The 26,474-nt window shown below is 43.9% G+C and overlaps 1 protein-coding gene across 2 annotated transcripts in view; it reads right to left on the bottom strand.

Moving 5' to 3' along the window:
- CCDC93 (CCC complex scaffolding subunit CCDC93) overlaps window positions 1-26,148 on the bottom strand; it is a 44,122-nt gene extending 17,974 nt beyond the window's left edge. Inside the window, exons 1-13 of one of the 2 annotated variants that reach the window (XM_083490119.1) lie at window positions 25,859-26,148; window positions 19,930-20,043; window positions 19,230-19,324; window positions 17,687-17,798; window positions 15,215-15,313; window positions 12,875-12,931; window positions 10,897-10,997; window positions 9,995-10,012; window positions 8,444-8,480; window positions 6,938-7,030; window positions 6,088-6,138; window positions 4,204-4,290; window positions 1,209-1,325 (exon numbers count right to left, since the gene is read on the bottom strand). In XM_083490119.1, the coding sequence (XP_083346245.1) occupies window positions 1,209-1,325; window positions 4,204-4,290; window positions 6,088-6,138; window positions 6,938-7,030; window positions 8,444-8,480; window positions 9,995-10,012; window positions 10,897-10,997; window positions 12,875-12,931; window positions 15,215-15,313; window positions 17,687-17,798; window positions 19,230-19,324; window positions 19,930-20,043; window positions 25,859-25,900 (1,023 nt within the window). In that variant the 5' untranslated portion in view covers window positions 25,901-26,148. The remainder of the gene's footprint in view (window positions 1-1,208; window positions 1,326-4,203; window positions 4,291-6,087; window positions 6,139-6,937; window positions 7,031-8,443; window positions 8,481-9,994; window positions 10,013-10,896; window positions 10,998-12,874; window positions 12,932-15,214; window positions 15,314-17,686; window positions 17,799-19,229; window positions 19,325-19,929; window positions 20,044-25,858) is intronic. The other variant, XM_083490120.1, reaches the window with a different exon arrangement.
- Between the last annotated feature and the right edge of the window lie 326 nt (window positions 26,149-26,474).

Genomic DNA, 26,474 nt, shown 5'->3' with positions numbered 1-26,474 from the left:
GCAGTTCATCTTTAAATAAAATTCACTGACATGATGCACAAATATTGGAAAAGCATCAGGAAATATAACTCAGGAGAACACGTATATTAGAAAAAACCAGGTTGATTCTAGGAAATTGTATTCCATTTGGCTTCCTTAAAGTACAAAAGGGGGTGGGGAGGAATGGCAGATAGAACGGAACAGAAGGTAATTAAATCAGCGAATCCGCAAAGATTTTGACAGGCAAAACAATAATGTTAGCAGCAGCCAAGTGAGCACCAATGTAATGTTTACAGGAGCTAAGGACTGGATAGCTCAGTTGGTAAGAGCATGGTGCCACCAAATTCTCAGGTTCAATCCCCACATGGGACAGTTGCATATTCCTGCACTGCAGGGGGTTGGACTAGAGCAGCCTTTCTCAACCTGTGGGCCCCCAGATGTTGTTGAACTACAACTCCCATCACCCCTAGCTAGCAAGGCCAGAGCTCAGGGATGATGGGAGTTGTAGTTCAACAACATCTGGGGACCCACGGGTTGAGAACCACTGGACTAGAGGATCCTGATGGTCCCCCTTCCAACTCTTTTGATTCTATGATTTGTGGACCTTCCAGCATTTGGAAAAGAAAAAGAAAAAGAATCACAACTCCTTTGAAAGATTCTGTTAACGATGCAATTCTGTGCAGCTTTAAATGCCAACTATTTTTATTTATTTATTTCAGCAATTTATAGTACACTTAATCACGGTTGTCTCTGAGCAGTGTGCAGGAGATCCAGTACAATACAGTAAGTCTAAAATGAGTTAAAACTATAATATCAGAATGTAATTTAAAAAACCTGCTGGAATTAAGAATCCCTAGTAGGCACTGGGAGTAGAACAGGGAGGGCACCTGTCTGACCTCAACATTTGATATTCTGACAGTGGAGAATTTAAATGCTGCCTTTGCCTGTACATAAACACAGCTCACAGCTTTAATTCGGAATTGCTGGCAGTCAGTAAGCACCTGTTGCTTCCGTAGAGACAATCAAGGAAAGTGTGCAAACTTATGTACAAACCCTACAACTTATGTGCAAAAAATCCACGTAACCAATGCTTATTAAGACCCAGGTTACTCATATTGTAATTCTCCTAAATGGATGCTGAAGTTATAATCTTCTCCATAAGTGCAGAGTGGCAAAGTGGTTTACAAACCCTCAAAATAAGGGAACAAAAACAACAAATCCCCACATACTTCATCCAGCTGCTTGGTTTTCTGTAAGATCTGTTTGTTTAAAGATGCCACCTTCCTTCTGTGCTGCTGGGCAGCTCCAAGTCTCTCTGGACGCTCCTCTGCAGAAAGTCCTGATTGCTAGAAAAAGATGGGGCGGGGAGAGGACACAATGAATGGAACACCCCCTCAGCACTTTGTCAGACGCACAGGAATCATTACTTGTCTAATCTGTGCATTAAGACTGCTCCATAAACCACTGGGCAGCCGCATACAAGTGTGCAGAGGTCTGGATGCTTGCATGTCCTGCATTACAGGGAGTAAGCAAGTGTGGAAGTTGGCAGAGCTCTTCTGGAGGCAGAAATGTGAGGGGAACTGGGCATGTTCCACTTTGACCTGCAAGGCTGACTCAACACATTTCCTCCATCCTAGAAAGAGATACGGTGCTGGGAGCAAAGGGCAGGTGGATAATGCTGTTAAAATTCAACAGCACATCATTATATGGGGATGGGGTGAGAATTCGCAGCATTACTTTGAATTTCAGCACCAACTTCCCAGGACTGGACTGCAATGTTAAGTGTACTTAAGTTCCATTGAAACCAATGGGGCTGACTCTGTAGTGGGCGCTTACCGACGCCGAGCACCATGCCAAGTTTCCTACCTCTTTGTCTCTCACCCTCTTCGTAACTGGGAGCAATGTTCGCCCGGCACTGGGAATCTCCCCTGCCACTGATTGCCACTAGACTGACTTCAAAGTAAACACAGATAGACTATGCTGCAAGACTAATTCTCCCCGCACACATAGATTGACTGGAATTTAATTACTGTATTTAGCTGCTTCCTCATTCTGTGTTTTATGTTCATGGAAAAATACAACAAATGTGGAAGGCAGCAATCAAGATCATTTTGATCATGATTAATATGATTATGATTATTCTTTCTGTAATGCTCCTTCACCCGCAGGAGTCCAGAGCAGTCTGGTATGGTAAAAGGTAAAGGTAAAGGACCCCTGGACGGTTAAGTCCAGCCAGTAAAATACAACAGTTATCCATTTAAAAATAACAACAACTTCTTTGCAGTTTTTGCTGCAAGCCACTGCTCCGTGATTTATTTTTCCTTTGTACTCATAAAAAACATTCTGTTGAAAGAAGGATATAACATCTGACCTGTTAAAACAAAGTTTTGAACAATATCATCTATTTGTGCTATTTACGAACTGAAACATGAGGTATAGCAAGTAGGGCTATGGAAGACATATGTTATAACACAACTGAAGCTTCTTGGCTCTTGCTTGAAATTGAAGTCCAAAAGGTTTCTACTAAAGTAATTTATTTTCAAAACCACACTAGACGTGTAGCAGTTTTAAGTGAGAGCCGACACATTCCGTTACCTTCAGATCATAAACATTTAGTTGAAAATTCTCTTGCATACTACAAAATTGCATTCACAGATGGATGGCAAAACCCAGGAATTGTTTTTAAATTTGTCAATTAAAACATTCAGCAGTTGCTATGAACACCCACCTAAGTTCTTTTAAACTTGCCATTCATTTGTCAACTGAAGAGAAAAAGTAGCAGATCAATGAGGTGCCAGAAAATAGAAACAAAGTTATCTCTATTTCAGAAAAATAAGCACTTTAATTTTATTTTTTAAACTTATATACCACCCTTCATCTGAAGATCTCAGGGTGGACATTTATTTCCAAAATGGAAAAAAGACTATTTAATTTTTGTGGGAGCAGGTGGTTCTGCAATTTGTAAGGTACTTTATGTGCAAGGCACTTGACCCCCTGCCCTTATTTGCTCTCACAACTGTTCAACAACATCCCCATGCATGAAACTCTTTCCATTCCCATAACACTGTTAAAGTTAACACAGTTAACTTATTAGTTATATACTGTCAAAAAGAATCCCAGAAGGAGTCCCCAAGTAGTTGGTATATTTAAATCAGGGGAAATAGCCAAGATGAGAATGGTAAAGCACTTTGAACATTTTAAAACTGCTACCAAAGTTAGAAACTATATTCTTTTCCCTAAGAGCCTCTCGATTCAGGCACAGATTCCAGATTCTAAGCCTAAACACTGCAACTGCATAATTCCCTCTCAATTCATGCAAGGCTATGTGCATCTTTCTCCTTTTCCTCCTAAACACATCACTCATCTCTTTAGACCCAAGTACAACCAGGAAAGCCTGACCTTCCTGAATTTAAGACGTAATTAAGTGACTGCTCTATAGTAACCACTAAACTCAAGGGCACACAAACACACACCATTGCTTTAAGCAATCTTCATTGTGCACTGACAGGAAATCTATTATAGAAGCCCAAAATAGCCAAGCCAGATTTTCAAAAAAACCCTACAACTAGCAGAAAGGTAAGAGGAATGGGCTGAGGAAATAGATAAAGAGGAAGAAATCAGGATGGGAGGGTTTGTCTTCTTGCAAACAAAACACAGCTTGACTCCAACAACTATGGGTGAAATTCAAATAATGCACCCCATCAGTGGAAGCCCAGGCAAGGTCCTCCACCTGAGCAATGGGGTTTATCCTCCTCTGCTCCCTCACAACTGGCCTGGGTGTGGGTGGGTGTCAGGAGGACCCCCAAAACAGCTCCCTGGTGGGGGGAAGGAGAGGGAGAATTGCTCCATCTGGTCTGACTGAATGAGCAACATAATACAACATCAAATAGCTCCATATAATACAGCTGTAAAACTTCACAAACTGTTTCATGGCACGCGCACAAGGACATGGGAGAAACTACTCCTCTACAAAGTCATATGCAACTTTTAGCCACTTGTTTAGAAGACACAGAGACACAGGAATCTAACTGATTTTTATTGACGAGAGCACAGATTTGTATGCCTTCACAAAGAAGCATTGGCACACCAGCTAGCATCATTATTGTAGATATTGTTCTAAAGAATATATATTTTAAACCAGGAGCTGACGCTTCGAAATTTGAAGACTTAATAGACAATTGCTCAGGTATGATTTTCTTAAAACAGTTTTAAAAAATCACCTACCTTTTCAGCATATTCTGATACTATCTGCTTGATCTCATCAGACTGAAGTCCAACTATCTGCCCTACAGTGCTTGCGGTCAGTCTGCCCTGAAAGTAGAACACAAGTCTTATGAAGGCACATGAGACAGCTTTCTGAAAAAGCAGGGCAGTTTGAATTGATGTAAATGCAATGTCTGTTTCCATGAAGAAGTGCCACTGTCCTCCATGAAAGCAGCAAGGCTTGGATGGAGAATAAGCAAGCAGAGCTGGCCGGGGCAGTGGGGAGATACTTGGAAGAGTGGGCATCAGCTAGCAAGCCTTTTTATCTCATCATAAAATCCATCTACAGGAATGGGAACAGGACAACATTTGCTACCTTAGCAAGGCTTCCATGGCAATGGCTCAGTTACATCAAGTCAGAGCACAGGAATTGCTGCTGCCTTGCTATGAAGGTTCCTTGCTTAAAGTATATTTGAGAGATAAGGAGCATTTTGGACTCATATCCCAAGAATGGAAGAAAGGGCTGTGTCTGTAGATGAGGCACCATGCACATGAGCCAGGTGGGAAGAGAATTTGGGTGACATCTGCTGGTCACTGAATGTAGGTAGCAGCAGCAGAAAGATTGCATGTGTGCATAGAAGGGATAATCATTACTATGAGTGAACGAAGACCTTGGCTTTGCTGAGGTATGTGTGCTGTGGGGCAGGGGAGCAGAAAAAAAATGTGTACAGGATGATAGTGGACTCCATTAGAACCTAGCCAAATGAGAAGGCTCTTCAAAGGTTCCTCAGTCTTGGGAGACAGAAAAGATGTGCAAGAAGTACTTTTCTCTTACTGCTGGTGAGCAAATGAATCAGAAAGTCTTCAGCAAAGATATTAAGTTATGTGTTAACAGCCTGGTTTGTTCAGAAGCTGTTAAACCAGGGTTCAGCAAACTTACCACACCTCGGGGTGGTGTCTCCAGAGCCAATCGCGCGGCAGGCCGGAGGGCTCGGACGCGTGCGCACACGCTATTTCCGGCGCACTTCCGGGTCGGAGGAGCACTGGAAATAGCTTGTGCACATGTGCACGGGCCTCCCCTGACCGGATGTGCACCAGAAATAATGCTTGCGCATGCGCACAAGCTATTTCCGGTGCTCCTCTGACCAGGAAGTCGGCAGCCGCACAGTGCAGTGCCAGTAAGAGCAGGCGGCGGCAGAGGGCCAGATAAACGAGTCCCTCGGGCCTTATCTGGCCCGCGGGCCTTAGGTCGGGACCCCTGCGTTAAACCATAGTTTTGTGGTTTAGACAAAAAAGGGAACTGGGAGTTTTGGAAGTTTCCTCATTTGTTTCTTCTTTTCACAAAGCGAGGAGTGAAAAGGCTGTGAGCTGCCGTATCTTTGCTTAATAAGCAGAGATAACTCTCCTTATGCTTTTTGTAGGCAAGGACACAACCAACAAAGGCTAAACACCTTTTGAAAAAGACCACCTTTCAAGCTTAGTAGTCTTTTCCTTGTGTCAATTTACACTGCAAAATGTAAGGCCTCAGGCAGCCTGACTCCATTTAACCCTATTTCACGGGTTGTGATAGCTTTCAAGTCAATCTGCAGGTGCAGGAGGAAAGAACAGGGATGTGAATAACTTTAGTTGTACATACTGCAGAGTTTGCTTGATAGGTACAGAGTACAGCTAGGCAATGAGAAATATGCATCCTTTCCTTTCTTTCTCTACTGAACTGCAGTTTGCTCCAGTTTCAATTCATAGCCCCATGAAGAACGGAACTTTCAGATATGAGAAATCAAGTTGGAGTGATATCTGGAAAGAATTTTTTTTTGGCCTGTGCTACCCTGTTAATAATACCAGAGTAGTGGTTGAAATAATATTTTTCCCCAAAAAAAACCTTGACTAACAAACAGAACTGCTTACCTCTTCTGTTCCCATTGCAGCCATCTCAGTCATCAATGTTTTAATACGAAGCTGATAAAAAATAAAAGTGCTGAGATCAGAACAGTTGTTTCAAAACATGTAGCACACGTTTTAATTTTTATTTATAGAAAAAATGTGACAAGGCTTGGAGGTTAGCAAAACAAAACAAATACACACACTTTCCCTCCCCTTTTCATACAAAATTCCTTCTCAACACTGTGATGGCAGCCTGGGAGCTACTGCAGACATGGCTCCTTAGTAAGAAAGCAATGGATATACACCCCCCCTTTTTGCTCACTTGTTTATTCACAAACAAACATAACACAAAATGCTGTGTAATAATCTGAAGTCTCTGCTCCTCTACTTTGGTGAAACTCAAAGCAAAAGAAAACATCATTTTCTTTAGGCCCTCACAGCATCATTCTTCTTGGAACAGTCACGCTTTACTTTATTTGAAAACATGTGCATATACCCAAGTTTATATACATGTGGTGCACCAGCTGTCAACAGCACTCACACATTTGAATGGCTAAGTTTCCGTATTTGACACAGGGTTAATCCCATTTTAAGGCACCACAAGACATTTAGAGGACCGCAGGACACAAATGCAATACATAAAATAAAGCTATCCACTGAAAAGCAAGTGCACCACTAAAGCCCTACCACATGCATTTTGTAGCACCAAACTCAATTTCAAGTAAGAGTGCATGTTGGTTCTGAGAATGCAAAATCTACAGATACAAAAAGGGAAGTGGGGGAAACCTCTATACCACCAGCTTTGTTTCATTTCGTGTAGTAGGAAGTAGCAACCCTGAACTGAGCCTTGTCACAAATTATCAGATAATTCCACCTCTTCTGCAGCTTGGAGGTCATCTTCAGTGTAGGCATCAGCTTTCCCAGATGATGGAAGCCCAGCAGGCAGCACCATTTTCTTGTCTTCAACCTATTAAAGAAAAGGATGTTGTCTAACATTAAGAGGAAAGGGTGCATCTACAAAATCACAAGGCGGGGAGGGTGGGGAGAATTAAAAAAAAAAAGGAAATGAACAACATATGCTTTCAGAATATATTAAGGTAAGGCTCCAGAGAGCCTTTCATGGACACATTAAAACCATACTACAGTAATAATTCACACACAGGTATGTATCCAACACTGCTGCTCTGTTCATGCAGCAGACCTCTGCTTGTACAATTTAGCTTCCCACCTCCTCTCCCCTGCAGCCCCTCCAGCACCCACAAAATCTGCTCCAGGGGGCTGGAGGACTTTGAGAGCAGATTTTGGGCATGCGCAGGAGCTGAGAGGATGGAGGAAGTATTGCCACATGAGCAGAACTCCTTTTGCATAGAATCGGATGAAGCCCCGAAGAAGCACACAGTGGAAACAGTGTCCTGAACAGGACCTCCTTTTCATCACAGTGGCTAAATTTTAACAAAAGCATTTGACAGTCTTAGGCTAAAAGCATGCAAGGTCAATAAGATATGATGAAGCATTGCAGCCATATTTTGTAGAAGTCAACAAAGGGAGTGAGATGCAGTTTTAGGAATAGTATTCTTGCTGCATGGAACTTTGGGGCCTTCCACAACATTGCAATGCATGTACATTTCTGCAAGTGGAAAATAAGCTCTATCGGCTTAATTAACTTCACTGGCAACTTTCTTGGGTAAAGTGCTCTTCATTCTCTAATACTAATTTAACTCACATCCCCCACCAACCAGAGTGTAGCTTGAAATGTTAGGAAACATTTCTTTCCAACAGTGTGTGCTGAAAGTCTGCCAATCTGAAACTGCTTTGCAGGGCGCCACTGGGCTACATCATGCTTGCTAGCAGTTCCCAAGAAAATAACAATAACAGAGGGGTTTTCTTTGTTTGCTTTCTGTTGCCTGTGAATTGCTAAACTGCATTATGCTGAGTTACTTTTGTTTTAGTTTTATTGTTAGCAATGGTTTTAATGTTTACAGTGTGCCACCCTGGGATCCTTGCATGCAGGGCTAATTACAAACACTGAAAAATAAAAGCAAACAAAAATGAAGACTGCCGAGCCCCTTTGTCTGGAACAGGCAGTGACTAAAGTCAAACTGGCTCTGAACTTAACCCACAGTGAAAAGGATCATGAACAATTCTAGCAATGTTTCCCCACAATGTGTTGAATACAGCAGCATCAGGGTGGTGACCACAACACAGTAAGATTGGGTGGCCTAGAAAGAACAAGCAAACAAGTAGTTTTCAATATTATGAAAAATAATAATCAATTGCTGCATCACACTTCTATATATATATAAAAATCTGCTTTGGTGTCTAGTATTTTTGTCCAACACATACTTTTTCAGCTGGATTCCAGATGAGGAAACAAGCTTACCTTCTCAATTTTCCCTTGTCTGCTGAAACCATACCTCCTAGAAAAAGTAAAAAGGGAGGGGGAAACAAATCAGAATATGCAGCTGGATTCACTTTCATTGCAGAAGATGTGCTTTTGCAAACATGCCAAGACCAGCTCTCAGTGCTTTTTAGAAAAACAACAGCAGCCGCAGCAGCAGTTTGGGGTTAGTTATATTCACCATTTTATTCTGAGTGTACATTTTGTAATTTATATGCCATTAACAAGTAAACCATTTTTCCTGTTGCAACACTGCAATTCATCATCAAAGTCTTCCCAGTGCATTCTAAACCTCTGCAGTACAGCAGGTTCCAGGGGGGCTGAAAGGGGGGAAGGAGGGGGGTTGCCTTATCGTTAATGACAGTGGTGCTCCGAGGCTTGTCACTGAATTGCTAATGAAAGCCCGTTTTCATTCCAAGAACATTTCACTTTTGCCCCCCAAGGCATTAATCTGCCAGCCCTCCCTAGCTTTATTTGCTTTCTCTGAATATGCCCTTTCCACTGAAGTTCTAGTTTAAACATCTCCTTCTGCTACAGCTGTATTTCACTCTCCCACTAGGGAGTAGTTCCACTGCACTCAGGCAACCAGGTTTTAATATGCTGCTACACAACCCATAAAGCAGAGGATACTGAGGAAGGCACGCTGTGCATGCCGTAAGGTCCCAGGTTCAGTCCTGGTCATCTCCAGGTTGATCTGGTGCAGGGGACCCAGTCTGAAAACCTGAACAGCCATTCCCAGCAAAAGGGAAAGTTGCAGGAAAAGGGGCTGGCTGGAGAAATTTTCTTTCCCATGAGAAAAGTTCACAACATTTGGAGCTTTTTAGATCAGGGAAAAAGCTAAGTAAGGGGCAGGGCAGGGCAGGAACTGATATGAGGGTTCGAACACCATGCACAATGTGGCAAAAGTGGGCATGGTGATAGAGTGAGTGTTCCCCTCTCTCATATAAGACTAGACCCCAAGGTTGTCCATTGAAGCTAACTGATGGATGGTCTACAGAAAGTCCTTCACAGTGCAGTTATAAACTGTGGCTACCAACTTTGATGGCTTTGAAAGGGGATTAGCCTTATGTTCTGTAGACTGCTATATACCAATGGCTGCTATATTTGTTGTAACTAACGAAGCCACGTAAAATCACTCTAGGCTCCATGATACTGCTGTGTTTAATCACTGCCGTCTGAGATCAGCTGGGTTCATGTGATAAAGGAGTCCTTAAAAATATTTACATATAAAGGAGCAGCAGATCAGGGAGGTAACAGCTAGGAACCTATTTTCCTGGGGAGTATGCGAAAAGAGTGGAAGTTGGGATTTTTTTCCTATGCACTCTTCTCTCTCACCCCTTAGCCCCTAGAGAAAACTGTGACTTTTGCGCTGAGAAAAAAAGACAGTCCCCGTGAACATTAATTTAACAATGCTGTTAAATACCAAATGTGGAAGACATGTTAATGTGAAAGATGCAAATTCAAGTGCCAAGAGCCAACTGGGAAAGGGGGGGGGGATCCACACCACATGTACACAGGAGGAAAAATACTCACAAGAAATAACCAGTGATACTAAAGAGGGGGGAATATGAAAACAAAAAGATGAAGAACTTGAAAAAGTGATCTGGCTTGCCATAGGGAGTAGAAGACACACTTAGGCCACAGTTTCAAACACACTTAGGCTTATTGTAAGTGTGCAAACCACCTGTATGACTAAAGAACTGCAGTGGAAAAGCTAGTGAATCAAAATGTCAATACATTTTATATTATAACCATTTCACCAGTTATTTGTGGCAAGCAACACATTGCTTTTGTGCTCTGTACACACTTAAGATTATTCCAGGAGAGTAGCTATGGAAATCTGCTGTCACTAACCCAGAGTCTTTTGACACTTAAATGTGTTGTGGAGCAACATTTCCCCCCAAGAACTTGAGCAGACGGCATGATTAATTACATTACCATCCTGTCTTTCTTCCAAGCTCAAGATGGAATACGTGATTAGCACCCCCCAACCCCATCATGAACCTAGCATGGAGCATAGAGGGCTTTAGCCTTTTCCTTCCCAATCAGGATCAGGGCCCCTGCAACTCCATAGCCAACAAAGGCTCCATCTAAACATATGGGGCCTTTGCTGGTGGTGCAAACTGCAGCTAGTGAGAATGGGTGGCAAAAGATTAAAAGCTCCCCTACCCCTCACTGTACAGTTCAGGAATGGGTCCCCTAGCCTGATAATTTGCAAAAAAAGAGAAACAGCAGCAACAGCAAAGCTACACTATTAGCATCCCTTCTTAGTTGGCCCCTAGAAGACATTTAAGGTTCTCCTGCATCTGCCTACAGGGAAGAGAGAGCCACAGCATGCTGTCTTTCAGATCTTTTGTCTGCCATTATTGGAATCCTTCAGATGCCCCCAAGAAATCCTGGGTTCCCTGGAACACACTTTAACAAAATGAATATACCTGCCATATTCCAGAAGCGTAGCATGAACTTTAGACTCCTCGTCGACTAACTTTTCTGCTCCTACTCGTCGCTGGTATTTCCTTTGTGGCTTGTAAACTTCCTGAAAGCCAACAAAATGAGCATAAACATGTGTCAAACTACAAATGGTCAGTAAGCAATCCAATGTCAACATTCTTTCTCCATAGAAACCTCCTACCTGGACCTTCTCAGGGCTTTTGTGGCTCCATAATACAACACAACACAGTCTGTCATAACATAATATCCTTCACTGGCTGCTCATTGACCTAGACTCACCCCTCACCCTCCCTTTTGCACTTTCCTAGCTTATTATTACTATTATTAAGAACATGGCTACTCCAGAACATATGAATCTATTCAACCTGATCTCAGACATATCTGCAAAACATCTTAAACAAAGTAAGGGAAAAAAATACTATGCATAATTAAAGAGATGATTAATTCCGAGTCACTGCGGTTAGTGTTCATGCATTCCACTTCTAGCCTCTTATTTAATAATTATGCTTAATTACTACTCTCTTCATTATGGCTACTTTAGCCAGTCACATAGGAAAAGAAAATCGATTTAACATAATTGGGGTGGTGGTAAGAATGTGCAAGGAAAAAAGTTGCTGAACTAAGTTCAAGGAAATCCCCTCCCCCCTTTTTAAAAAAGCAATGCTTCAATACAGCCAAGTTGTTCTTGTACACGGCTACAGTTAAAAAGAAAGAAGCATCAATGCCAGACACTCTTTGTTAAGAAGAACTCTCAGAAAAAGCAGTGCCTTCAGATGACATTCCACACTTTCTTCCAGACACAATGACAAAGGCAGTTTACTCTCCCTGAGATACAATGACAAACGAGATCATTGTTTCCACGACTTGGCTTCTCTACTCTGTTGACTCTGCCAGAGGAAGATATGTCAAGAGCTTTTTACCCTCCTTCCTTTTTTCTTTTAAAAATGTTTTGATCAATGTTGGCAGTTTTGCAAGTGGGAAATCTTTTTCAACTATAGAACATCAGTTGAGATGCAACGGAATCCATTCAAACTCCCGCGTTTCCGAATTCACAGCAGCGCAACGTTCTGTTTTGTGTGGCGTTTTAAAAGTGACATTGCACCGGACAAAGAGAGACAAGGGAAGGAATACACAGAGCTGGTATTCAAAAGATGAGCACAATGGGATATCAATCTATCAAGCCTCCAAGAGCCACATGTCAACTCTAACTAAAATTAATATGGTATTATAATGGAGCAATGAAATCTAAAGGAACAGAGAAATAAAATCCTGTCACAGTAAACCCTCTGCAGGTTGGAAAGGAGCTGATTTATTGCACAACAGTGTACACATTTTCTTATGCGGTAGAGTTGCAATGATTATTTCGGCAGGTTTTTTTTACATAAATAAACACACGTATTTATACATATATTCAATGGGGCTTATCCAGGAATGCAGCTTTAAAATCTTGTGTGTCTGACTCAGCTTGCACCCAATTCAAATACAGACTCTAACTAGGGCTGCCACTTGTACTAACCGAGCAGAGAGAGTCATTTGAGGGCTGTATATGCCAAAGTGCTGGGATTGTTGTTGGCATTCCACAACTTGACCAGAAAATTCTCATTTAGTGTGCTACCAATGATGTGGGATGAAACATTTTCTAGCCCCCTCCCCACCGCCATGAACCCCAGGGGAGATCAATTTCTAAAAATGCATTCTTTTATAAAAACTAACTAGGAATGTAGTGAATGGATACCACAATGGATAAAACTGAGCACCTTTGAAGTTGCAATTCATTTGAAGAAAAGTTACTATCCCCAGGAAGCAGGTATGCAGATGTATCATACAAACATGGTCTATGCATCTTTAAAAGGGAAGGGGGAGTAAATTAAAGCCAAAAGATATGCATAATCAAAATGACGCTAAATCCAATTATTATTTATTTGTAATCTGAAAACCCACACTGCTGAATGTCACACTTACAGAGATTTCACTAACTGCTTTCACAGACTTTTCTTTTCTTTGCATGAAGTCATCATCCTGCAAAGCAATTTAGATAGCTTTAAATACCAACATACAAACAGATTTAACCTCAACAGTGTCAACAAAGATTGGCAAGTTGTTGTGTCAACTTGTCCAAAGCTGTGATGTTAAAATGTACCAAAAAATACAACCAATCCTTCAGCAGAATACAAGTAATCAAGGGTCATGTACACACTTCAGAAGGCCCGACAGATTTTTAAAAATAAGTTTTAAGCTGGTGAAGAAAACTGACTAATGTAGGTTCCAGCCTAATCTCATGTTACACAGCTAGGAAACTACCAATGACAAAGTCCTATTCCAAGTTTGGGAACTCAAGGCTTTGTTTGATGACCATACCAAGCTTACCTGGCAGACTTCAGATAACAGGGAGGAATATATCAGGAGGCACACACCTTCAGGTAGCTGGGTATTAATTTGTTTACATATTTACAATATCATCATCAATATTATTTTATTTATACCCTATCCATCTGGCTGGGTTTCCCCAGCCACTCTGGGTGACTTACAGCATATCTAAAAACATAAGAAAAACATCAAGCATTAAAAACCTCCTGATACAGGGCTGTCTTCAGATGTTTTCTAAAAGTTGTGTAAATCTTTATCACCTTGACATCTTAAGGGAGTACGTTCCACAGGGAGGGTGCTACTACTGTGAAGGCCCTCTGCCTGGTTCCCTGTAACTTCGCTTCTCGCAATGAGAGAACCAGCAGAAGATGCTTGGAATAGGACCTCGGGGCTGGAGATGCTCCTTCAGGAATACTGGGCCAAGGCTGTTTAGAAATTTAAAGGTCAGCACCAACGCTTTGAATTGTGTTCAGAAACGTACTGGGAACCAGTGAAGAGCCTTTAGGACTGGTGTTATATGGTCCCGGCGGCCTCTCCCAGTCACCAGTCTAGCTGACACACTCTGGATTAATTGTAGTTTCTGAGTCACCTTTAAAGGTAGACCAACCTAGAGCACATTGCAGTAGTCCAAACAGGAGATAACCAGGGCATGCACTACTCTGGAGAGACAGTCCATGGGCAGGCAGGGTCTCAGCCTGTATACCAGGTGGATCTGGTAGACAGCTGCCCTGGACACAGAATTGACCTGCGCCTCCATGGACAGCACTTTGAATTGGACATGGTAGCAAATAATCAGTGCAGACCTTTCTGTGGCAATCAATACCCAGTTGCCACATTTTGCACCCGCTATAATCTCTGAACTGCCTTCAAGGACAGCCCCATGTAGACCATATTACAAAAGTCTAATTGGGAAATTACTAAAGCATGGATTACTGTGGTCAGATTACTTCAATCCAGGAATGGCTGTGTCTGAAGAACCAACCAGCGCTGGAAATAGGTACTCTGCACCTCCGCAGCAACTTTTAAAGGTGGGAACCAGGAATAGTCTCAGGCTACATAAACCACACTGAAGCTGCGATCCTCCTACTTTACCTAGGACTAAGCTCCACAATGCAATTTACATCTTAGACATATGGTGTTAATAGTAAAACATTAGCAGGAACTTGGCCCATCAAATAGAAAAATTCAGAGTATCTTCCCGCACTGACACCTTTAACATCACTTTCCATTTATTGACAAATGAGGCAGCGAAAGATGCTCACTAGTTTGCAGCTGCACAAATAATGAAAGGCACCAACAGACACAGGGAGATGCAAGAACCGTAAGTTGAACTTTCGACAACGTGAGTGAAAACCCCCAAAACACAGCCTTAAAAAAAAATTGAACTATTTTATTCCAGTGGGCAGCTGTCATGTTAAGGTATAGCATTATCAACTGCCAGTCACCTTTTAATCACAGAGAAACAATACACCTGGACTTTCCTTTTCAAGGAATGGCTCATTCTACACTAAGAAGAGGTGGGCAATGTATTTTTAAGAATGGAAAACATTTTGGTGCTTGCATAGTGTAGGTCTGTGTTGCCACTGCACAAACATATTCAAATACAATTTTGTGAAAAAGATCTTACAAGAAAAAAGTGACTTGTGTCAAGAACAGCTTCCCAGAGCATCCGATGAATGCACTTGGATGCACTGCAAATTCATCTACCTTTTTGATGCGCAACTGGGCATTTAATACTTAAGGAGTTGGACTGAATTACTCTACTCATATTTTCTGCTCCAATGCCAGCTCATAACGTGTGATCTATCCGCTTATGTCCTAAAACCTATGAGCCAAATCAGCTGGGGCAGGTTTGCATCAATCCTATCCGTTTTAGAGACGGTTAAAAGAATCACTTCTAGTTCTGAATTACAAAAGACGCAGCCAAACATTTACCTCTGGCAGACTGTGTGTCTTCTGAAACTGAGATATAGAATATGAGCGGATGTAATCTCCCATTTCTTCACGGGTTTCTATTGCACGTTTCACAAGCCACTGGGAGAAAAGAAAAAGGGAAACCATCGGCATTAAAGCAACGCCTTGGATGGATATATATACTCAGGACAGACTTGGATATCAAAAAGGGACTGAAAAATAAGGAAAATCAACACTCTATAAACAAAGGGTTACACTTATTACAGCTACTTACCTTTCATATTTTGAAACATTTAGACACTGAACATGGCCATCAGTGCATGTTCATCACAGAAAACCCACTGAGTCTCAGTTGACATAAAAGATTAGTGTGTCTGACTGAGACTAGATTCAGCTAAGCGTTACACAGAATAAAACCACTGAAATTAAATGGCATAGGTATGTTAGGTCCATTAATTTCAATAGGTCTAATTAAAGTAAAACTCAGTTGAATACCAACCCAGGATTTAAATTTCTGACCAGCTGTTGTGGCTGATGTTGACCCAGCCACTCCCTTTCAACTCAGCCTACCTCACAGGGTTATTAGTAAGGTAAAGGGACCCCTGACCATTAGGTCCAGTCGTGACCGACTCTGGGGTTGCGGTGCTCATCTCGCTTTATTGGCTGAGGTCATGTGGCCAGCATTAACTAAGCCGCTTCTGACGAACCAGAGCAGCGCACAGAAACGTCCTTTACCTTCCCGCCAGAGTGGTACCTATTTATCTACTTGCACTTTGACATGCTTTCGAACTGCTAGGTTGGCAGGAGCAGGGACCGAGCAACAGGAGCTCACCCTGTCGTGGGATTCGAACCGCCAACCTTCTGATCTGCAAGTCCTAGGCTCTATGGTTTAACCCACAGCGCCACCTGCGTCCCTCCACAGGGTTATTAGGAGGCTAAAAATGTTGAAAGGACACAAATATGATGGAAGACAGGTTAGGCCCTTGTTTTTCTCACTTGTAGATATTTCTGGCATGTTTCACTCAGCCTTTGCTGTGCTTTTCCTCTGAACAGTGTGAGTTAATCTGTTCTTGATGAGGCCAACTCTGCCTCACAGGGACTAGAGGCAGGAGTGGCCAACATGCCGTCCTTCTGATGCTGTTGGACTCCAACTCCCAACATTGTCAGCCAGTATGCTCAATACTCTAGGATGACGTGAGCTGTAGTCCAGCAACATCTGGAGACACCTGGACTGGGCTGTATGAAACTCCAAGTCCTGCTTTTCCATGACCATATCGCAAAAGTGCATAGCAGCAAAACCTGAGTAGTCACGAACGACAATCTGCAGGCCCAGTTTGGATGTGTCACTTGCTTATCAGGTTGCCCCAAGACTTAGCATGCCAATGGACATTAACACACTACTGGTGCACAGGCACAAGGCTTGGGACGTGTGACCTAAAGGAAAATCTTAACTCATGTTGTCATTGTAGATCAGGAGTCGGCAACTAGAAATCTCAGGCTAAGTTCAGCTCCTATTTGGTGCAACCAGGTCGTCACTGCACTTAGTTGAAAAATGCAGAAACAAACAAGGGCCATGGAAGAGTAGCAGGTGCTGGTCTCATTCTGGCTGTCAACCTACTTCTCCCCACTTTGTCAAACTGACAACCAGGCAAAAATAGTTGCTGACTTGCTCTTACATCTGCAGCTCTCAATGCTTTACTCTGCTTTGGTGGGGGGGATGGGACCCATGCTCTCTATTTAAGCAACCAGCTTTCCAGGCAAAGAACTCATCCCTGTTCACTTGCCACAGATACACCCTCCTGGCTTGGTTTGGCTGAAACGTCAATTTTGCAAATGACGTTCCAGGACAGAGAAAAGCAAGCACATATAAAACTATAAAGCAACAGTATTCCCATTTACATGGGCAATAGCAAACCATTTGAACACTCCGAGTCTTGCTAATAATTGACTCAAATTTGGAAATGGGTTAAATGCTTTGAATTATTTTTATTTCACAGAAGATGGTATAGAAACGATTACATAAAAGACTCTGAGATCCCAAGTTAAAGACTAGGTTTCAAAGATGCCTCTAACTTGCTCCTTGTTCAGGATCTAATCAGAGACGGAACTATACTTCCAATACAGTCTCTGCAAGCAACAGCGATGCAGTAGCTCTTTCCATACACTTTTTGGTTACAGGAAATGCTGCAAGGCTACAAAAGGGATTAATCAATGGTGCAGGGATGGGGAATGGGTAGCCACCTAGATGTTGCTAGACTCCCATCATTCCTGACCAATGGTTACACTAGCTAGGGCTGAAGGGAGTTTTGAGCCCCACAGCATTTGTTTGTGATTAGGAACACACATTCGACTTGGTTGTTTCCTGATCAAAACCATGCCCCAGTGGCTATTAGAGTTGCAGGGGAGAGAGAAAGAGGGTTACAATATGGTTTTTCATCAGCAGGCCTACTATACGGAGGTGTTGGGGGGAGCAACTTTTCAAGGAGCACCTACCTGCACAACAGGAAATATGTGGATGAAATCCAATCCCTGTATTTGATGAGGCTCCAAGCGATGAGGGCATTTCATTCTCGGCAAGACGGATACAATTTTCTCAGTCAAGGCACTGGAAAGAAGGTGAAGGATGACAGAGCTTAAGGTGAAACTGGGTGGAAGGAAAGCCTTAACTAGCCTGAAACTGCCCTCTAGTGGCTGAAATCAAATAGTAGATTTTAAAAAGTGAATACACAAAGCAATTTAGAACTGTCCTGATAAATGCTGATCTGTAGGACTGGAGGCACTTCTTTTTTAAACATCTTTAGACAAGCTTGCAAACTCTTATTAAAAACATATACTGAGGGGGGGAATCAAGGTTGTTGTTTCTTTTTTAAACCTGTTGTTAAAAGCTTCTTATCAAACAATCAATCTTTACTTCATAAAATGTTTTCAGTTTCAGTCCAGGGAATGGTCTGTGATTACCTTATTCTAGAATGAAGCTAAGCAAGTGTGAATTTGATCCAGTGCACCAATGGGACACAAATCTAATCAGTTCCGAGCTTCCCAAGGTAGCGCACGGTAAAGTAACAACAGTTTAAGACATTCATGTGTTAATAGAAACACTCTACAGCCGTACCTTGGTTTTGGAACAGCTTAGTTCCCAAACGTTTTGGCTCCCGAACACTGCAAACCCGGAAGTGACTGTTCTGGTTTGCAAACTATTTTTGGAAGCTGAACGTCCAGCAGGGCTTCCGATTGGCTGCAGGAGCTTCCTGCAGCGAATCAGAAGTTGCACTTTGGTTTCCGAACGTTTTGGAAGTCGAATGGACTTCTAGAACTGATTCCATTCTACTTCCAAGGTACGACTGTAACTGTCACTGTTTTATTTAAAAGTCCTAACATTTAAATAGTGCAAAAAGAAGGAGGAGGCAGAAGAAAGTAAGTGTGGGCTTCTACATGTTCCTGCTGTACTTAAACATTTCACTTTATTTTCATGGCTGCTTTCAGGCTTAGGATGAGAAGAGATTTTATTACTGGGAGGGCACATCAGGGGCAGTAAGACCAAAAAATAGAGAGCACAACAGATTTGAAGGACCGCCTCTCCCCATATGAGCTAAACCAGACCCTGCAAGCTTTCTCTGAGGCCCTTCTTTGTGTGCCTCCTTCATAAGATGTCAGGAGAGTGGCAACATGAGAACAGGCCTTTTCTGCAGTGGCTTCATGCTTGTGGAATGCTCTTTCCAGGGAGCTTTGGCTGGTTCCTTCATTACATATCTTTAGGCACCAGGCAAAAACATTCCTCTTCTCCCAGGCCTTTGGCTAATTAAACAAACAACGGCCTTTTAAATTGCAGTTTATTGTTAGTTATAATGGTATGCAAGTTTTGTGTTTTTATATTGTAAACCACCCTGTGATGAAGGGTGGTATAGAAATTCAATACATAATAATAATTCTTAAGGCTTAGGTGACCACTTATGCAAGCTTCAATTACAAATATGACTGGTACTGAACACATCACACAACTGGAAAGTAAGACCTCTTTCTGGCACCTCCCACTTACATTTTTTGGCCGATGGTAGAGTTTTCCTGAAACAGTAAGTCCACATCAATGTCGAAACTGCATGTTGTGATGCACCACGTCATGCCGCCTACCACCTAGAACAAGGCAAGCACACTCGTTTTATCCCGTGCAGATGTTTGGTGGAAGAACACAGAAGTTACACAGAAGCATCTTGTGCATTTATTTAAAAATGAAACACAAAAGACAGCCCCCCAATGTCACATTTTCACGATGGCTATGTTCTGCCTCCAGTGTCAGTTGGAGGCAGTATTGCTTCTGAATACCAGTTCCTGGCAGTGCTCTTGGGCACTGTATAATGGCTTCCACTCACACGGGGCATTCCTCTCCATCGCCCACAGAACCCCACAAAATCGGCTTGGGGTGGTCAGGGGAACCTCCAAAACAGTAAACGTCTGGAGGAGAGGGAGGTTTATTCCCTCCGGCAAGCAACAATGCTTATCCTGATTGCACATTCTGTCCGTTTTTGAACTATTTTAGCTGTTTTCATGGTATCTTTGCAAACTGCATTGAGACACATAAAAAGAGATTTGTTTAAAAAAAACAAAACCTTTAAAATTGCACTCTTAATTCACAGCCATCTAGATAACATTTGTACTCATCTGTACAAATTAGCCCTTGCTGATATATATATTTTTAACCAATTAAAGCATGCCTTGTGCATAATTTGTTACACTCTCACCTTGTCAAAGGGGGACAGCCCTTTAATTCTTGCCCTGAAGTATCCAGCTGCCACCAGCAGCTCTAAGATTTCACTCAGCTTAATACTTTGCTCTTCATCTTCACGGGTTTCAACCTAGAAGAGATAATAAACTGATTCTATGTTCAAAAAAACAAAACCATGTTCTTCTAAGTGTACATACTACAAATTTCCTGCAAAATATTTCCTTTTAGTAGACATACTGTTGACTACATTGTAAAACAGTTTTAATACTTTTATAGCCGGTTCCATCCTGTGGAACTGGCTATAAAAATATCAATGCACATAGCCCCAAAGAATCCTGCAAAAACAAGATGGTGAAAGTCCGGCTTATGAGAACTGTTCAACTATTGCACAGGTTTTTCCTCCAGTAGCATATGCTGAGATTTCTGATTCTGTCAGACAGAAGAATAATGAAGTAACCAATGTTCCTCAACTCAAGGAAGACAGGCACATTTGTCACTTATAACGACAATACAACCAAGTTCCCAAATTCTTTAATAAAACATTCTAAAACTTCTACAGCTTAGCCCAACCGTTACATTTCTAATACCACCATTGCAGTGTGGCGTTACTGATGTTTACAATGTTTTATATCTCTTGAGCTATTTGGTATTTTTTCAGAGTCCTGAATCTTGGCACTTGAGGGAAAGTTCCACTGAACTAATAAGAGTCCTTGCACCAGCTTCTGCTAGCTCACCAGCTCTAGGAAATGTAAAGTTTGCACCAAAGTTGTTATTATCATGTGTTTTGAGGCACTTCTGACAGAAGCCCTTGCACTAATGATCAGATGAATTTGGCTGATAAAACAGCCATGTCATTTGGAGAGAGAGGGAAATACCATCTTAAAACACAAAATTATGTGCAATTCATGAAAGTTTTATTGTGTTTTTAATATTCTGTTGGGAGGTGCTCAGAGTGGCTGGGGCAACCAAGTCAGATTGATAATAATAATAATAATAATAAATTTTATTTATATCCCGCCCTCCCCAGCCGAAGCTGGGCTCAGGGCGGCTAACAACAATAAAACAGTACAAAAGTACAACATAGACAACATTCTAAAATCATTCATTATAAAAATTAATTAATTCAAGCCACTAGCAACCATTGGGCCAGAGCTCTGCGAAGATTGCCGAGGGAGGGAGTCAGGCTGTGCCCTGGCCAAAGGCCTGGTGGAACAGCTCTGTCTTGCAGGCCCTGCGGAAGGATGTCAAGTCCCGCAGGGCCCTGGTCTCTTGTGACAGAGTGTTCCACCAGATCGGAGCCACAGCCGAAAAAGCCCTGGCTCTAGTTGAGGCCAGCCTAACTTCTCTGTGGCCTGGGACCTTCAAGATGTTTTTATTTGAAGACCGTAGGTTTCTCTGTGGGGCATACCAGGAGAGGCGGTCCCGTAGGTACGAGGGTCCTAGGCCATATAGGGCTTTAAAGGTTAAAACCAGCACCTTAAACCTGATCCTGTACTCCACCGGGAGCCAGTGCAGCTGGTATAGCACCGGGTGAATGTGATCTCGCAGCGAAGACCTCGTAAGGAGTCTCGCTGCAGCATTCTGCACCCGCTGGAGTTTCTGGGTCAGTCTCAAGGGCAGCCCCACGTAGAGCGAGTTACAATAATCCAGTCTGGAGGTGACCGTCGCGTGGATCACAGTGGCTAGGTCAGGGCGAGAGAGGTAAGGAGCCAACTGCTTAGCTTGGCGGAGATGGAAAAATGCCGCCTTTGTTATAGCTGCAATCTGCGCCTCCATGGAAAGGGAGGTGTCGAAGATTACACCCAAACTCTTAACGGACGGTGCTGGCACTAATTGCGCCCCCGCAAGAGATGGGAGTTGCCCCCCCAATCCCATATCGCCCCGTCCCAGCCACAGGACCTCTGTCTTCGAAGGATTTAGCTTCAACCGGCTCCCACGTAACCATCCAGCCACAGCTTCCAAACATCTGGTCAGTGTGTCTGGGGCAGAGTCAGGATGGCCATCCATCAACAGATAGAGTTGGGTGTCATCGGCATACTGATGACAACCCAGCCCAAAACTCCGAACAAGCTGGGCGAGGGGGCGCATAAAGATGTTGAAAAGCATCGGGGAGAGTATCGCACCCTGAGGTACTCCACACACCAAGGAGTGGCGCGATGACAGTTCCCCCCCAAGCGCCACCCTCTGTCCCCGACCAGAGAGAAACGAGCGCAGCCATTGAAGGACTGTGCCCTGGATCCCCACGTCGGCAAGGCGGTGGTCCAGAAGTTCGTGATCGACCATGTCGAAAGCTGCTGATAGATCTAGAAGAATCAGCAGCCCCGACCCGCCTCGATCCAGCTGTCTACGAAGGTCATCTGTTAGGGCGACCAGAGCCGTCTCGGTCCCATGACCAGCGCGGAAGCCGGACTGGAATGGATCCAGAGCCGATGTTTCATCCAGAAACCCACCAAGCTGTTCAGCAACCGCTCTCTCAATCACCTTACCCAGGAACGGAAGATTCGAAACCGGGCGGTAATTGGATAGATCTAAAGGATCTAATGATGTTTTCTTTAAGAGCGGGCGCACCACTGCCTCCTTCAGTTCCCCTGGGAATGTCCCCGTGCCAAGGGACAAATTGATGATATCCCCCAGGAGGGCCCGCACCTCGTCTGGACACGCTCTAATCAGCCAAGACGGGCACGGGTCGAGAGGACAAGTGGTGGGCTTTCCAGCTCGGAGGAGTCTGTCCACATCGGCTGGGGATATCTGGTCGAAGTGGTCCAATACTGGACCTGAGGACAGTCGAGGGGCCTCCAGTTCCTTTATTGTATCCAAATTGGCAGGGAGGTCATGGCGGAGCGACAAGACCTTCTCCGCAAAAAAGCTCGCAAATGCCTCACAGCCGTGTGTCAATTTGTTATTTAAATTTGGCTGTCCCTCAAGGGACGTTAAGGACCTGATTATGCTAAATAATTGCGCTGGGCGAGAGCTAGCGGATGCAATGGAGGCCGAGAAGTATGACTTCTTAGCAGCCTTCACCGCCATCTCGTAGGTTTTCATAAAAGCCCTATAAGATGTTCTTGAGGCTCCGTCACGGGCACCCCGCCATACTCGCTCTAGCCGTCTGAGGTCCCGCTTCATTTTCCGGAGCTCCTCGGTAAACCAGGGAGCCCGGTTTCTGCGGGGTCGCAGAGGGCGCTTAGGTGCAATCTCATCGATGGCTGCCAGGAGCTGGGTATTCCAGCCCTCAACAAGCTCAGTCAATGAGTCGCCAGGGGGAGCAAGGTCCCGCAAGGCTTGGCGGAATCTCTCAGGGTCCATCAGCCTCTGCGGGCGAGCCCAAATTGGCTCGCCACCTAAGCAGGGTGGGGGTGGAAAGTCAATCCTGGCTTTCAGAGCGTAGTGATCAGACCATGGCACCTTCGTCGAAGGAGACATGATCACATCTATACCGACGCCAAAGATCAAATCCAGCGTGTGGCCTGCTTGATGTGTGGGGCCCGAAACAAACTGGGAGAGCCCTAGTGTCGCCATGGAAGACACCAGGTCCAGAGCCTGTGAGGAGGGAGTGGAATCAGCATGGATGTTGAAGTCCCCCAATACCAATAGGTTAGGGCATATAAATATATATATATTTATATATATAGATGGCATATATATAGATGGCATATAAATATTATTAGTTGTAGCAGTCGTAGAGAAAAAATGCATGTAGTAAACATCATATCCACTTCAAACCGGTGCTGATGTTACAAGTTGGTCTATACTTGCGTACAAGCTGGATGCTTGCAAAAGTCACAAAGCCATGTTATTCATACATCATAACAGACAGCCCTCCAGATGTTGTTGAATGACGAGTCCCATCAGTCCCAGCCAGGACATTCAATGGTCAAGGATGATGGGAACTGTCTTAGAAGAGGAAGAAAATCTGTAGAGCTCCACAGTGACTTCCTCTGTATTACAGTACAGAGCTGTATTTTGACAGAGTATTTTGACATTTTGACAGAGTTAAAAAAATGTGTATGTTGGTAGACATGCAGCTCGACGTTGGTATATGTATGCTGGTACTAAAGCACATTATGGGAGTAAACTGCTAGAGAATGGGTCTCTCTGCTGCCACTCCCCGCATCACCCAGAACCTGTGAGATGTTCTTCAAAAGGATGACAAGCAACTACAGTCCTGGGACCAAGTAACTACTGAACACAGTGGGCCTTATTTCTCAGAAACCACGCATAGGGTTGCTCTGCTAGACAAAACGCAGAACTTTACTTCTAACAATAATTTACTGTTTTTAATTAATGTTTTTCTATGGTTTTCATCAGTTCTCATTTTATATGTAAGCTGCCTTGAGTCGCATCAGAGTACCAATAAATTTGTTATAATAACTTTTGCCTTCTAGATGTGGTGCGACATTGTGGACTGTCCATTCACAGTACGACATATAACTGCTCTATAGAAAATGCTCACAGAAAATAAACACAGCTATCCAGTTCTCTGTGACAAACATTTACCATTACCGATTTCTGAACAGCAAAGGAAATGTGGTATTTCATTCCCCCACTCCCACCTCCAAAGGATCCACAGGGTATTTCAAGCGCAAGACATGACACTCAGGGAAATACTCTCTGGAACAGATAATATGCAACTCCAAGCAGCCTCCTATCCTCCAGTTACACCATGGGAGTTTGGAAGGAGAGCTTTAATTCAGTCTGCACTCACCCAAATGAAGCTGATGTACTGCCTGTCAATACAGTAAGCCCACAAACTTACATGCATTTAACTTGCTCGCCTTCAGCCACTAGTTTCTTCCCAACCTTTTTTTGGCCATGCCCCACCTAAGCATCTCTAAAAACCTGATTGCCCCCCCCCCCCGAGCACTACTACCCCTGAATGTGCCCAGTGTATTTTCTGTTTAGACAAACTTTTCTGTTTAGATAACCTCTCCATTGTCACCGCTGTGTGCATTCTGATTTTAATTTTTAAAATGTGTATGTCACAATACAGTAGTAACTCGGGTTAAGTACTTAATTCATTCCGGAGGTCCATTCTTAACCTGAAACTGTTCTTAACCTGAAGCACCACTAGCTAATGGGGCCTCCCGCTGCCGCCGCACGATTTCTGTTCTCACCCTGAAGCAAAGTTCTTAACCCGAGGTAATATTTCTGGGTTAGCGGAGTCTGTAACCTGAAGCGTATGTAACCTGAAGCGTATGGAACCCGAGGTACCACTGTATATATTTATATACTGTATATGAGGCCCCTAGAACCACAATGCAAAAAAATTCACTGTTAGCAACTCATTCTCAAATTGCCCCCCTTAAAAATCGAATTGCCCCCTGTGGGGCGTGTGCCCCACGCTGGGAACCACTGCATTCTGCTTTATGCATGTGGTAAAAAAATATATAAATGAATAAAAAGGGCACAAAGGGGACGGGGCATTCAGGGGAAATTTACTTTGGTAATCCCACCCTCCACTGAACCCATATGCGATTTTGACTTTAGGCGTGATCCCTCGCGTAAATTGAGGGCTTACTGAACTAAGCACCCGCCCAGGAAGACATCTGAGGTAATAGCAATGATGAGCGCCTTGAGCATGTGCAGAGTGTGACACTGGCCCGGCAATTTATCCCCTCGCTGAGTTCTCCTCCCCGTCATACAAACAAACGCGGGCCCCAGGACTAACGTTTCCTGGAGAAGCCTGCGCCCCTGGCTGCGCTTATCCTATACACACGCTTCCTTCCGCAGAAGCGAACCTCGACGGGTTCGGGGCGCGTTTCTTGCAAGGCAACAGGACTTGCGGGCTCGCTTTGCAAAGCAAGCGCTGCCCGGAAAGCTCCCACCCCCAAGAGCGCTATGGGGAACTGCAGCCCATAGACAAAAGCGGGGCAGGGAAGCGCCCCCCGCAAGGGAAAGGCCAGCCTGCCCTGCGAGAGGGAAACGCAGCCCCGCCGCTTCAGCCTTACCTCCTGAGGAGGCTGGTGCTCCTGCACTCTGACGGCGCCCATGCCAGGTTCTCGACTCCCAGCTCGCTAATATCCCGCCGCGCGCAAAGGCTACAAAACGCGTTTCTCCTTCCGCAAACTTGCCCTCTCCCCTTTCCCGCTCATTGGTTTGTTCCGCCAGCAACCCAGCTCCGCCCCTTATCCGTACTACGGCACGCCACATAACGCGGACCGTTCCATTTTGTAAAAAAAGGGGGGGAATGGGGGGAGCGAGCACAGACCACTCATGTGACTTGCCTGGAACGGAAGACGCGGAGCGGGCGGCGTCGCGGTTCATCCGAGCGGGGCTGGTCTCCGAGCAGCATTCCCGGGAAGTGATCGTCTGTATGGAGCTCTGCGGGTGTCACTGCAGAGCGAGGCGCCCCTGATTTCAGCAAGAAGCATTGCGGCATAATGCTTCCGTGCACTGCATTTGAAAACGTTAAGCCACGGTGAAGCTGAGATGTGTCCATTGGATAACGTTTGAAGGAATTGGTTTATTAAATTTGTTAGTCGCTTGTCACCCAAAGGTCTCCAAGCCACTTACAGCAACACCCCCACCCACCCACCTCCATAGGGGGAAAGGGGGATCATCAGT

The sequence above is a fragment of the Podarcis liolepis genome (assembly GCF_965112155.1).
Source record: "Podarcis liolepis genome assembly, chromosome: 1".
Classification (NCBI taxonomy): domain Eukaryota; kingdom Metazoa; phylum Chordata; class Lepidosauria; order Squamata; family Lacertidae; genus Podarcis; species Podarcis liolepis.
This window is presented reverse-complemented; position numbering and strand designations above follow the sequence as displayed.